This window comes from Podarcis tiliguerta (assembly GCF_965153285.1).
Source record: "Podarcis tiliguerta genome assembly, chromosome: 6".
Taxonomy (NCBI): domain Eukaryota; kingdom Metazoa; phylum Chordata; class Lepidosauria; order Squamata; family Lacertidae; genus Podarcis; species Podarcis tiliguerta.
This window is the reverse complement of record NC_139539.1, coordinates 59,328,236-59,340,730: the sequence shown is the minus strand read 5'-3', so window position 1 is coordinate 59,340,730 and position 12,495 is coordinate 59,328,236. Positions and strand designations below refer to the sequence as shown.

At 43.4% G+C, this 12,495-nt stretch overlaps 1 protein-coding gene across 7 annotated transcripts in view; it reads left to right on the top strand.

Annotated features, from left to right (window-relative positions):
* Window positions 1–12,495, top strand: part of KANK4 (KN motif and ankyrin repeat domains 4) — a 63,119-nt gene that overhangs the window by 29,995 nt on the left and 20,629 nt on the right. For 2 of the 7 annotated variants that reach the window (XM_083447986.1, XM_083447984.1), the window contains 2 exons: window positions 7,043–7,129; window positions 9,832–11,832. In XM_083447986.1, the coding sequence (XP_083304112.1) occupies window positions 7,114–7,129; window positions 9,832–11,832 (2,017 nt within the window). In that variant the 5' untranslated portion in view covers window positions 7,043–7,113. Of the gene's footprint in view, window positions 1–1,379; window positions 1,399–4,998; window positions 5,108–7,042; window positions 7,130–9,828; window positions 11,833–12,495 lie in introns of those variants that run through there. The other 5 variants (XM_083447982.1, XM_083447980.1, XM_083447983.1 and 2 more) reach the window with 4 other exon arrangements.

Below are 12,495 nucleotides of genomic sequence, written 5' to 3'. Positions count from 1 at the left end.
TGTTGAGATGCCGCAATCCTGCTCAAGAAAGGAATTTGTTGATTCAGCATCTTAATCCTGCATGGGATAGGTGTACCTGACCCAGCCTAAAGCTCAGTCGGCCATTTAGGTCAGATTAGGATTGCCGAGTTTAGTTTTAAACGTCAAGTGTTTTGGCAGCTGGCTTTCTATTTGTTTGTGTGGGTTTGGGTTTTTTTTACTTAAGTAATTCATCCCGCAAAATAGACAATGATCAGTCTGCAAATGTGCACTCACACTCGGTGCTGTGTGCGTATCTCCTTGCAGAACTCACAGTAGGGAAAGATGATCAAGGAATCATGAATAGACTAGGCAAGAGGTCAGATTAAAGTGGGTAAGGGCTGAGGTAGCTGTGTTTCCAGGCGCCTAAGATTTCTTTCTAGAGCCTGTCCAGCTATAACATTCCTCTTGTAGGATCCCTGAACCTCAGCTCCTGTAGCCAGATGGACTACATTAAACCAACAGTACATTTCAATACATCTAGAATTTCAATCCAAAATGACAATATGCCTTGAGAGAGCCATTCCCCTTGTTGCTTTCGTTTGTACTACTACAAAGCAACTTTGAGGGCTCAAATTTTAATCAGAGCAGCGGGACCTAAGGAGGAGGTGCTTAATCCTCCTCTTTTTGCCCCCACGACCTTTTCGTGATCCAAAAGAGGTGTACTTTAAAAATAAGTAGGACATGACTGGATAACCAAATCGGAACATTGTGGGTTCAGTTTCACCTCGAAAGCCTTTTGACAGAACTCTGGCACACCTCCTGTTGCAATATTCTCTCAGGTCACAATTGAAGCATTATCTAGACCTTGGCGAGTTTTATTAGCTATTATGAAATCTTTTCCCTTCTAATGAGATCTCCCCCACCGACCCCAACAATAAGCCTCAAAAACTGGCAACTGACTTGAGTGTGCTTTGCAGCTTGGAAGCGGTGTGGTGACACTTTGACGTTGTTTGTTCAGTTTCCTCACACAAAGCTCTGTTGCCAATAGTCAGGTCTTTCGTCCCACTTGGGTCTCAGATAAGGCATGTTCATGTTTTCCTTGATTTTGTTTATCTAGCCTGTTTTGTGGTTTGGCAGAGCCCACTCTTGCTCAGGGGCAGCAGTATGGCACAGTACCTCTTTCTCCCTACTACCTCTCACTGCTGTAAGCAACAGCTGCCATCACTGGCAGAGTTAATGGGGACACTGCCCCACCAACCTCAGCCAACTCTCCACCCCACCTGCCTGCCTGCCTCCTTGCTTACAACTAGTCAAGAGGTGGCGGCTAGTCAGCAGGGTTTTAAGTGGGTCTCCTTAAACCACAGGATCACTGTGGAAAGGGCTTTCCTCCCACTTCTGCCTGCTCTTACAGATGCTACTCACTGAACTGCAGCTGAGGTATAAAATCAATCGTGCTGAATGCTCAGTAATGACAACAGATGCATTGCTGATTTTTCTGGTCCTTCTGCACAGATTCAATGTCTTCACTGGTTCTCTGTAGACTGATGGTATAACAAGGAAGATATGAAGCCTCAGCCAAAATAACCTCTTCAGAATGGGACACTGCTGTTATTATTTAGCATCTCTACTAGGAATGGTGCCTGTTATAGACTGCAGCTTCCCCCAGCCCTGCACTTGGCCATGCTGGCTGGGGCTGTTGAAAACTGAAACTAGCAATGTATGGTGGTCAGTGCATTGAATAAACTCTTGGGCTCCCAATTCACTTCTACGCAAACAACCATCTTTGCTGTGGCATCCATTAACACTCAGAATCGCCCATGATGTTGCAGCATAAGACAATCAAAGCTGTTTAACTTTGCTTTCCATTCACACTATTAAAAAAAAAACAACCCCCAAAAGTGTAGTCAGTGTGACTTTAAAATGCAAATGTGGTTGTTACTTTTATTTAGTAGCACGAACAAACTTGATTTTGTTTGTTTGGCGTCAGGGAGTTTGGCAGTTGGGTATGTAAGAAACAGAGTTTGGGGGTGATCATTAGAGAGATAGAGAGATACTGTGATTGTATTTGTGTTTTGGAGATCAGAGACCATCTCTGCCATTGGACTTGGGTTCTGGGACAAGTTATTTTAGCTTCACTTTACCTCCTGTGAAATGGGTTTCTGTTGCTTTGAAGGGATGTTTTTGCGTCTTCCTTTCTGCCTTGTGCTCAGGTTCTGGGGCAAGTTGTCTTTTGCCATCACAAGTTTGCTTCCTGTCAAATGGTTTTCTGAACAAACAGATAATTGTGGATCAGTGCCCCACCCTCACTCCCATTGCCTTGTACTCAGGTTCTGGAGCAAGTGTACCTGTCTTATCTCCAATTTGCCCCATGGGTTGGTTTTTTGTTGGAGCAGAAAGCTCTCACTTAAGATGCATGGTTTGATATTTGGGGCTGAAAGCCAACCTCTGTGTTGTACAAAGGTTAAGACCACTTGTCCTCATCTAGTCCAGACAGCTGTCTTGTCTGTAGCATTGGCAAGTAGGGATAGCAGGGAAATTTGTTCAGGTAATCTACCCAGTTTGTAATTCCCAAATAAAATACAGTAAGCCCACAACTTATGCACATTTAACGTGTGCACATTCAGCTTTATGCTCTTGGCAAAAAGTAAAAAATAAAAGGGGGTGGAGTCTTTGGCAATCCCACCCACCATGGAACCCAGTGTGTTTTGGCTTTAGGCATGATCCCCAGAACGTAACTCCCACGTAAGTGGTGGGCTTACTGTACACAGTGAAACACACCTATCCTTCAAAATTTCTACTTCTCTGATTTTTTGCAGTGCAGTTGTCCAACCCAGCATGCATCCCCCCCAAAAGGCATATGTTAATGAAAAGTGCGCACAAAAATGCTTATTTTAGTGAAAATAATGTCCCAAAATTGGGGGGAAGCTGATTGGAAACAAAATGTATATTTTAGGCAAAATTGCAGAGTAATGCTAGGTGAAATGCATAGGAAAATGCACATGAATTTTCATACAGTATTTAAAAGAAGATTGCAAACTAAGGTGGAAACGGGGAGAACCAAACTGAAGATTGGGGGGCGGGGGAGAGAAACAAATAGAAACGAAAATGAAAACCAATTTATCTGTGCCTTTGAAAAGGTTAAAAGCAACCAGCCATGACTGAAAACTGTACTGGAACCCCTTTCCCTCCCAGTTTGTTTGTTTCTTTTGCTTTTTTGAAAGGTGCATTTAGTTCCTTCAAAGAGAGGAGCTGTACAGGAGGACCAGGTGGAGGAGGCAGTGATGATCGTTTGCGTCACAAGTTGCGTTTTCTTTCTCACACACGAGGTAGTGTCTTCTAATAACATCTGTGAGAGGAGAAGGGTCCCAGTCCCAGCAGTGGCGAACACACTGTATTGCTTTCCCAAGGCCTCAATGGCTACTAGCCACAATGGCTATATACTACCTCTAAATACTAGTTTCTGGGGATCACAAGCAAGAAAGAGCTCATAGCCATCTGCTTCACTGCTGTGAGAACAGAAAGCTGGGCTAGATAGACCTTTGGCTTGATCCGTAGGAACATAGGAAACCGCCTTATACGTAGTGAGTCCATTGGCCCATCTAGCTCAGTACAGTACTGTCTACGACTGGCAGCAGCTTTCCAGGGCTTCAAGTAAGGGACATTCCCTGCCTTACCAGGAGATGCTGGGGATAGGACCTGGGGCCTTCTGAGTGCACAACCTATCTTGCAACAATTCAGTCGTGGCTTGGTACTCAGACATTTTGGCTCCCAAACACCGCAAACCCAGAAGTGAGTGTTCCAGTTTGCGAACCTTTTTTGGAAGCCAAACATCCAACGCGGCTTCCGATTGAGTGCAGGAAGCTCCTGCAGCCAATCGGAAGCCACGCCTTGGTTTTCAAACAGTTCCAGAAGTCAAACAGATGCCTGGAATGGATCATTTTGATAACCAAGATACCACTGTATTGCCCTTCTTCCACTGAGCTATAGCCTTTTCCAGCAGGGCTGCTTTTCCTTTCCTATGCCATTACTTGGCATTTTTTCCTGCCTGCTGTCCTGTACCTTTTGACAGCAGCGTATTAGGCAGAAGCCCAGCAGGTGAAACAGTTCCATGCTGGGATAAGCTCCTGTTGAATGCCTGCCATGCAGCTGTTAAAACAAACCTTCCTACCTACATAAGACCTACGGCTACAAGGCAGGTCAATGTGGCATCTATCATTGTTCTTAATTCAGAAAATAAAACTTGCCCATTTAGCAGTACTTGCAGACTACAAGTAAATCAGACAGTAAGTTGAACATTTAATTAAAGCTGCAATCCATAACTTTTTACTAGAATATAAAACTTAGTGAAATCCACAGTGTCTGAATTCTGAGGGAATATTAATGCACAATACAGTGGTACCTCGGGTTACATACGCTTCAGGTTACATACGCTTCAGGTTACAGACACCACTAACCCAGAAATAGTACCTCGGGTTAAGAACTTTGCTTCAGGATGAGAACAGAAATCGTGCTCCGGCGGCATGGCAGCAGCGGGAGGCCCCATTAGCTAAAGTGGTGCTTCGGGTTAAGAACATTTTCAGGTTAAGAACGGACCTCCGGAACGAGTTAAGTACTTAACCTGAGGTACCACTGTATAATCATGTTTCTGTTTGGGAAGGTTTGTGATATGAGGTAGAACCAGGTTTTGCTTGTCTTACCCAAAATAATTTTTATGTTTCTGCCACTGTTAATTATTGGCAGCCTTTTAAATAATCCTCCCCCCCCCCCCGAAAAAGACAATTCTTTCACAACTTGGTTCAGGCATTTCCTCTTGGGAGTTAATCAGATGTTTTGTTTCTCTTGGAGCTTCAAAAATAAGACAGTCCTTCTTTGGAAAGTATATGAAGATTCTTGCAAATGCCATGTTTTTACCATGCCTGAACACGACTTCTATTTGCATCCTTCTGTGTTATCACAGTAAAGGTTGTATTTGCTTTTCAAGCAAGGTCATTAGTCAGCTGACCAACTCTTTAGCAGCTGGAGTGACTACATGTTTTGCCAGTCTAACTCTGGACTTTTCAGGAGTGTTTGGAGCGCTTCCTAGAAAGAGAAGGCTTGTCTGGGTTTCTTTTCTTCCTTTTGATTTGGCAGCTGGGAGGATATGAAGGTAACCTGGCCAAATACTTCTGTTAACTGCCAGTTTGAACTCCAATAATGAAATGCCGAGTTAAATTGCTGCAATGCAGTTGCAAATGATAGGCAGTATCAGAAAGCTGTTGCAATAGCTCTTAATGAGAATGCATTAACTTGTCATCCCACTGGGGAGAAATGATCTTGGTTTCAAAATACTGTTTTTAAATGCTTCTAAATGATCAAAGGGTCCTTCCTTGCAGTGAATGCCACAGGCATTGATCTTAGTGACTCTGTGCATTGTCAGTTCGGAAGTGGCAAACCATTGCTGCCAGCTCAGTGGAACTTAATCCTACACGTGCATAGGTGAGAGTCAGCAACAATGAATAATACGGTGCTTACTTCTGAGTAAACATGCACAGGATTCCACTGTAGTTTGACATGGTGTTGAATGTTTTGGATCTTTAGATTCAGTTTACCTGTTGTTCTTCAGTTGACGCAAATACAAAGCAAACTACAGCTGTCTCCATAAACCATGTCCTTGTGAATGAGAAGTGAAGGCTTCTAATGATGTTGATGTTGACAATTTCCACATCTAATTGATACACATATTCTACATCTTTGTTATATCATTTTCTGTATATATACTTATTTTATAGAACATATTTTCAAATGGATATGTCCACTAAAATTAAAGATGTCACTTGTGCTTACACAATGATTGTCTAGAGTTTAAACTGAAGGTTTCCTGGTACTGTTTTACTGACACACTGTTCAGATAATCCTGCACAGAAAGTTATTTCTACTGATGTATATGATTTATGGAACCTAGCAGTACTGCTGAAAACATGGCTACAAAGCAGAGACAACACCACAGAAGCTTTTCTAAATCTTTTGAATAATCGTTGACAAGCATGGGGGCTTGTTTTACGGCAAAAGCCAGGTAGCCATAGTGTGTTGTATTGGCATGGGTATGTATGCTTTGTTGGCAGAAAAATAATAATGTAAGCAGTAATTGTCATGTCTAAGGACTGATTCATATGTTGTTGTTGTTTGCTTGCTTATTTCCCCCAAACCTGGCAGCCTTCTCCAACCTTCAGATCTTCTGGACTACAGTTCCCATCAGCGCCAGCCAGCACAACTGATGGGAATTGTAATCCAAAACATTGGGCAGGCATCAAGTTAGCAAAGGCTGAATTATGATTTCCTGTGATGTGTGAACTGTTTTTTTGTATCCAGACCTATCTATTAACACGTACAATAAAGGGGCTAGTTATTCTCCAAAACTACCTACATCAGCTTTCATATTAGGAATTGGAAATATCTGTCAGTTTGCTGCCCTTTAGAGGTGTCTATATAATCAGCTACTTGAGGCAGAACCCTAGGGAAGGACCCTGGCAATATCTTGTCATGTCTATAATTAGTTTCTCTTCCAGCCCCCCCAACTTGCTTTTTAAACTAGGAAAGCTGTAGTACACAGCACATTAATTATAGGCCATGTCCCAGAGTAATCAATGCTTCCAACAGTAATAAGATGAGTGATTACTTATCACCTCAACTTCTACTCAACATGCATCTCCTCAGCGTTTCTTCCTCTCCTACATCTTCCCCTCCCTTTACTTTCCCAATTTCTTTCTGAATTTCCTTTGGTCTTGTGTGTTGTTGCTTAGCAGTGAAAAATGATCTGATAGTGATACGCCTGTGTCTTCAGAGCAGGAACTCTTACAGTTAGAAGAGAAAACATTGATTTAAAAGATGCCTGGAAGTGCTTACTGGATAAGGACTCAAAGGATAATAATGTCACTCCATGCAGACGGAAACTGTCTTAATAGCTCGGTGTTTAAAAATAGATTATTCTGGTGAAGTGAGCAGTTTGTACATAAAGAAGTAATCGAAAGGAAGTGTGATGCTTAGGTCTTGAAATAACTATAATTGTATTGTTTAATAGTTTCCACCCCCCCCTTTTTTTAAGGTGGACTACATGTCTTCAGATGATGTTTCACTAATGGCTTGACATCTGTGGTCTGGACAGCAGTCATCATTATGGAGAATACAGATGGTATGGATAGAGAATTTAACCTTAATTGAAAGGCAGAAACTTTATACTGTTCATTTTTCTGTTAATTGCTAAACGATTAAAGAACTCATGCTTTTTGAATTAGACTTTTAAAAATGTTCAGGCCCCAGTTTTGAATACTCACCCAATCTCTGTTCAAAATCTGTAAGTGCAAAGGGAAAACGGGGTTCTTGCAGGAGGGGTCTGCTTCTGGACCTTATGCCTGCAGAGAGAAGCTGATGGCCTTTCCCCCTAAAGGTAAAGGACTCCTGGATGGTTAAGTCCGGTCAAAGGCAACTATGGGGTGCAGTGCTCATCTCGCTTTTCAGCCCAAGGGAGTCGGTGTTTGTCCACAGACAGTTTTCCAGGTCATGTGGCCAGCATGACTAAATCGCTACTGGCACACGGAGGACCATGACAAGTGCCAGAGCGCACAGAAATGCCGTTTACCTTCCTGCAGTAGCAGTACCTATTTATCTACTTGCACTGGTATGCTTTTGAACTGCTAGGCTGGCAGAAGCTGGGACAGAGCAACGGGAGCTCACCCCATCATGCGGATTCAAACTACTGACCTTCTGATCGGCAAACCCAAGAGGCTCAGTGGTTTAGACCACAGCACCACCCCTTAAAAATAAGAAGAAGCAGGAGGAGTATTTCAGTACTATGGGGCCGAGGGATAACTTCTTTCATTGGAGAGAGGCCTTTGCTCAGTGGGAGAGTGCATGTTTTGCAAGCGTAAGTTCCCAACTGCAATCCCAGACATTTCTGCTTATGAAGACTGAGGTAGCAGGGCTGAAAAAGACCTCTACCACAGATATCGGAGAGCTGTTGCACTTCAGAGCAGGCAGAACTGGCCTACATGGTCCTGTACTCTTAAGGCCAAAATACATGGCATGTTATTCAAATCATTTGGTGCCAAGGGTCAACTTTCCTCTAACTGTGAACATCAATTTAGGGAGTCCGAATTCAGACCCAGGCAGTGGTGGGGTCAAAGGATAAAAAGCCTTCCTTACACACCACAGTCCTGACTCGTTGCTGACTACCATGGAAGGCCAAACAATGTCAATAATGTCACATCTTGTTTGCCCCTGAATCAGTATACGGTTGCCTGAGACAACATGTATTCGGGCCACTCCTCACTTTTTGCTCATGGGTCTTATACATATACCTAAGCATGAAAAGTAAAGTGAGCCATGAGGTCTGTTGAGCAGGAGTTACGCTTCAAGCTCCACTCAAAAAGATAGCTGCTTTTCCTGATTCCCTTCTGTCTGGTTTTGTGCAAAAGCACCAAGCTCTTAGCCTGAGAACTTGTGTGCACACAGAGACATTTTTTTTATATTTAAGGGAGATCAAGGCTGACTCCCAGGAACCAATCTGTTCAGTTTGCTCTTTTTCCAGATCAACCTTGTATGCATGTCTTAAAGCATTTGACATGGTTTGAAAGCTAGTGCTGAATATATTAGTGATGCTGAGTGTAATGGTAAAGGTTTATTATACATTAGGATCATGCAGACTTTAAAGCAAATATGTTGTGTGGATTGCAAAAGCTGTCATTTACATAATTACCAAGTAGAGTGATTATTTAGCAAATTCTTGATGACTTTCGGTGCTACAATTACATGATTCAGCCCTTGAAAACAAGATTATACATTTGCCCATGCCTCTTCGGGACTATATATCTAAGCTGACTGTACAGAGATGTCTCAGATGACAAATTGCCAGCCATGTTTCCCCCCCTCTTTTTGCCTTTTGGATAGAGGCTAACTGCGCAGTGATTTAGTGAAACTGCCTTGCAGTTGTGCCTGGAGTTACAGCCAGCATTTCAATAAAAAAAAGGGGGGGGGGAGTATGCATGCTGATATAGGCTGATTTTCAGCAATACTGCAGTGGCTCTATGCTGTTGCAGCCTTAGAGACAGCTGGGAGAGGGTTTGGGGAAGTCCATAGGGACCCCACCATAGAATATTGGGCCCTCCTTATCTGGCATTCATCTGCTTCTTTCATATCCTTTATTCACAACTCCTCATCCTAATGATAGAGGGCTATGCTGATGAAACACAGCGGATGGGAAACAGGCACTATGCATTTCCATATAGTCACCATGATGTGCTCTGGAAGAGATGGGCACAGGGCTAAAAGAAGCCCTCTTCCCTCCTTTCCTGGCCTTCCCTTGGTATGTACATTATGTCATGCAGAACTGGATGCTTGTGAGTGGAGCTCCTTGGGCACTAGGTCAGAAAGTGGCTGAGTCTGTAGGACTCTGTGTTATGACCAGATGGCCAGCCAGAAAAGGAGGAACACAGGAAGCTGCATTATACTGAGTCAGACCATTATTCCATCTAGCTACTCTGTTTGGTCTACTCTGAATGGCAGAGGCCTGCCAGAGTGTCGTGCAGGGACTTTTCCCAGTCCAACCTGGTGCTGTGCCATTGAGCTACAGTCTTCTAATGAGACCATGCTGATTCCTTTTTTCAAGCACATGGCTGCGTCACTGCAGGGCGCATCATGCCCTCGTAGTTTCTAGTTAGTTGGGTTAGAGTGACCTTAGCAGATTGTCTTTTTCCACCATGAGAATTAGGTGGCTAAAGACTGCTGTCAGGGGCGTGAGGTAGGAATTATAAGTGGTTTCAGACATCAGACTTTCTTGATATTATAGTTGTTTGTAGATTATCACACTGTTTTAATTTTTTAATTTTATGTCAGCAGATGAATGGGCGTCCAAACCAGAGGATAAAGATCCACCCCAAAGCCCCTACTCTCTTGAAACACCCTATGGCTTCCACTTAGATCTTGACTTCCTGAAGTACGTAGATGACATTGAGAAAGGAAATACTATCAAGAGGATTCCTATTCACAGGAAGGCAAAGCACCCAAAATTCAGCACGCTGCCTCGCAATTTCAGCCTTCCAGAAAACGGATCAAGGGCCTACTCCTCAGCCCCAAACAAGAGCTTCCTTTCACAGAGGAAGGCCTCCTTAGGGGCAGAGGAAAGCAGCCCTGTTGTCACATCGACTGACTCATTGCCCTTAGCCACCCGTTCAAGTGAGCCAAGCTACAGAAAAAAGGCCCTTTTAATAGAGACTGTCAAGCAAGATGCTGCGCACCTTGAAGAGGAGACTGGCAACTGTAGAGGGAGGCCTCAGCTTTTGAGGGCATCCAGTATGCCTGCCACACTGCCACCAGGCCAGGATTCAGAAGTAGAAAAGCAGCCAGAAGCTTTTCCACCTTTGGCATTCCTTCCGTCTTCTGATGGGAAAGGCTTGGAATTTGATTTTAGTCCCGTAAAGGGAACACTGGATTCGGATTGGTCCAAGGGATCTCCTGAAAATCTGAAAAATGTAAAGGAGCAAATTAGTCAGGCCGTCCAGGATACTGAGAAGCTTACGAGGCAACAGGAAGAAGCTAAGCTTGTACTAGAGCAGGGGCAACCAGAACTTACAAAGGAGAGAATACAGCCCAGTGCTTCATGGCAAAGCCAGCATTTAGTATCTCAGGAACTGCTTGCAGTTGCTGAGAGCGGAGAAGAGGAATGCGATGCAACGGAGCCAGATGTTTGTCGGCCATCCACCCAAAGTGAATTGACCACTTTCAGAGCCTTGGAATACAACCCTGAGAGCCAGACCCAGGAAGACATAGAACTCAACATAACTGAGACAGTTACAGCAGGACTACAGGAGGGGCATGAAGTTACAAGTCCTGGCACTGGAGAGATGAAAGGAAACGTAAACCTCAAGCCTTTGCTCTCTGAAGAACCTAGCAAGATAACGGCCTTAAAGCAGCATATTGCTATTCTGGAGGAACAGCTGAACAACAAGACAGAAGAACTTGAGCAGATTCGAGTAGTTTTGAAGCAGCAGGATAAGGAAATCAAGGCCAAGGAGAGAAGCATTGAAATGTTGGCAAGTTCCAAAGCTCAGCTGGAAGAGAAACTCTGTGGGGAGAGTACCAAAGAAATTACACCGTGCAAGCAGGACAAAATTGCCCTCCAGTACCATGATGCTGCTGTGAATACCGAACGGGCAGCTAAGGAGGCATCTGACAAAGGGGTTAATGTAAGCATCACTGTGCCTATGGAATCAATAGGGTGCGATGCCTGTGAAATTGATAATAAGAATCTGCAGATAAAGGAAGGGCATAGGAAGCTGTTCCATGTCCACCATGAGATGACAAGTGTTGATGTTGGAGAAAAAGACCGTCCATCTTTCCAGAGACAGAAAGAAATGAAACAGGAAAATGATAGTTCCCCTCTCGAGCTAAGTTACAATGAACTGAAGATTGATGAACACATTGATAATGACAACTACCAGAAGGGGGTGTGCAACTATGACACAAAGTTCTCTGCTGCTGGTGAAGAAAGCTGCTCAGGTGTTGAGGTGGTTGGCTCAAAGGCGGGACGAAATGAAGGCCTTTTTGAAGAAGATTTTAAGCAGGAGCTGAATGAGGAGGAAACCCAACCAGAACCAAAGAATTCGCCTGCAGATCCCATCGTAGGCCAATACGTTAAAAAAATCCAGGATCTGTTGCAAGAGCAGTGGACATGCCTAGAACACGGGTACCCAGAACTCGCCAGTGCCATTAAGCAGCCCGCCTCAAAGCTCAGCTCCATCCAGAACCAGCTTGTTAATTCCTTGAACTTGCTGCTCTCTGCCTACTCAACACAAACGCCGACAGACAAGGAGAATTCCAACACACAGTATCAACAGTTGGGTAAATAACATTGGCAAAGCCAGTCTTTCCTTTCCACTTACCTTGCAGCTAGTCAGGAATATCACCTGAGATATTTTGAATGAAATAAACATGTTTGCTGCTTCAAAATAATAATAAAAATGTCCATTTTACCAAAACAAACAAGGGAAACTAAAAGAAATATTCTTGTGACATTTCCATGTTGTTGAAAAGCACTATTTTAATGTAAACAGAACTTAATGTGGCAGTTAAGGAAATATGAAAGTTTAGAAACCAAATTCATTGTGTCTTAAAAATATCATCCAACATCACTTAAATGCATGGCATCATATTAATACAACCAATTTCATAGTGATAGAGAAAATGGGTATGGACAGGCATGGATGACATCCTCTCAACTGATGAACAGGGATGGCTGGAATAGGTTTGTGAAAAGCACTCCTACAATCTAGTTCCATGCTGCTCATAAGAAAGTGCATAGGGCTTCTATGAATAGAGTCAACCATTTTTTTCAGCCCAAACCCAGAACAGCAAAGATTCACATTGCTGTATCAACATAGTTCCCTTTTTTTATTTCTCTGCCACTCACACTACTTACTGAGGGTGGGAAAAACCATGGATGAACCTCTTTGTAGAATTTATCAGCCATTTATATGATATCTGCTGTGGTGGAGGAAAAAGTTG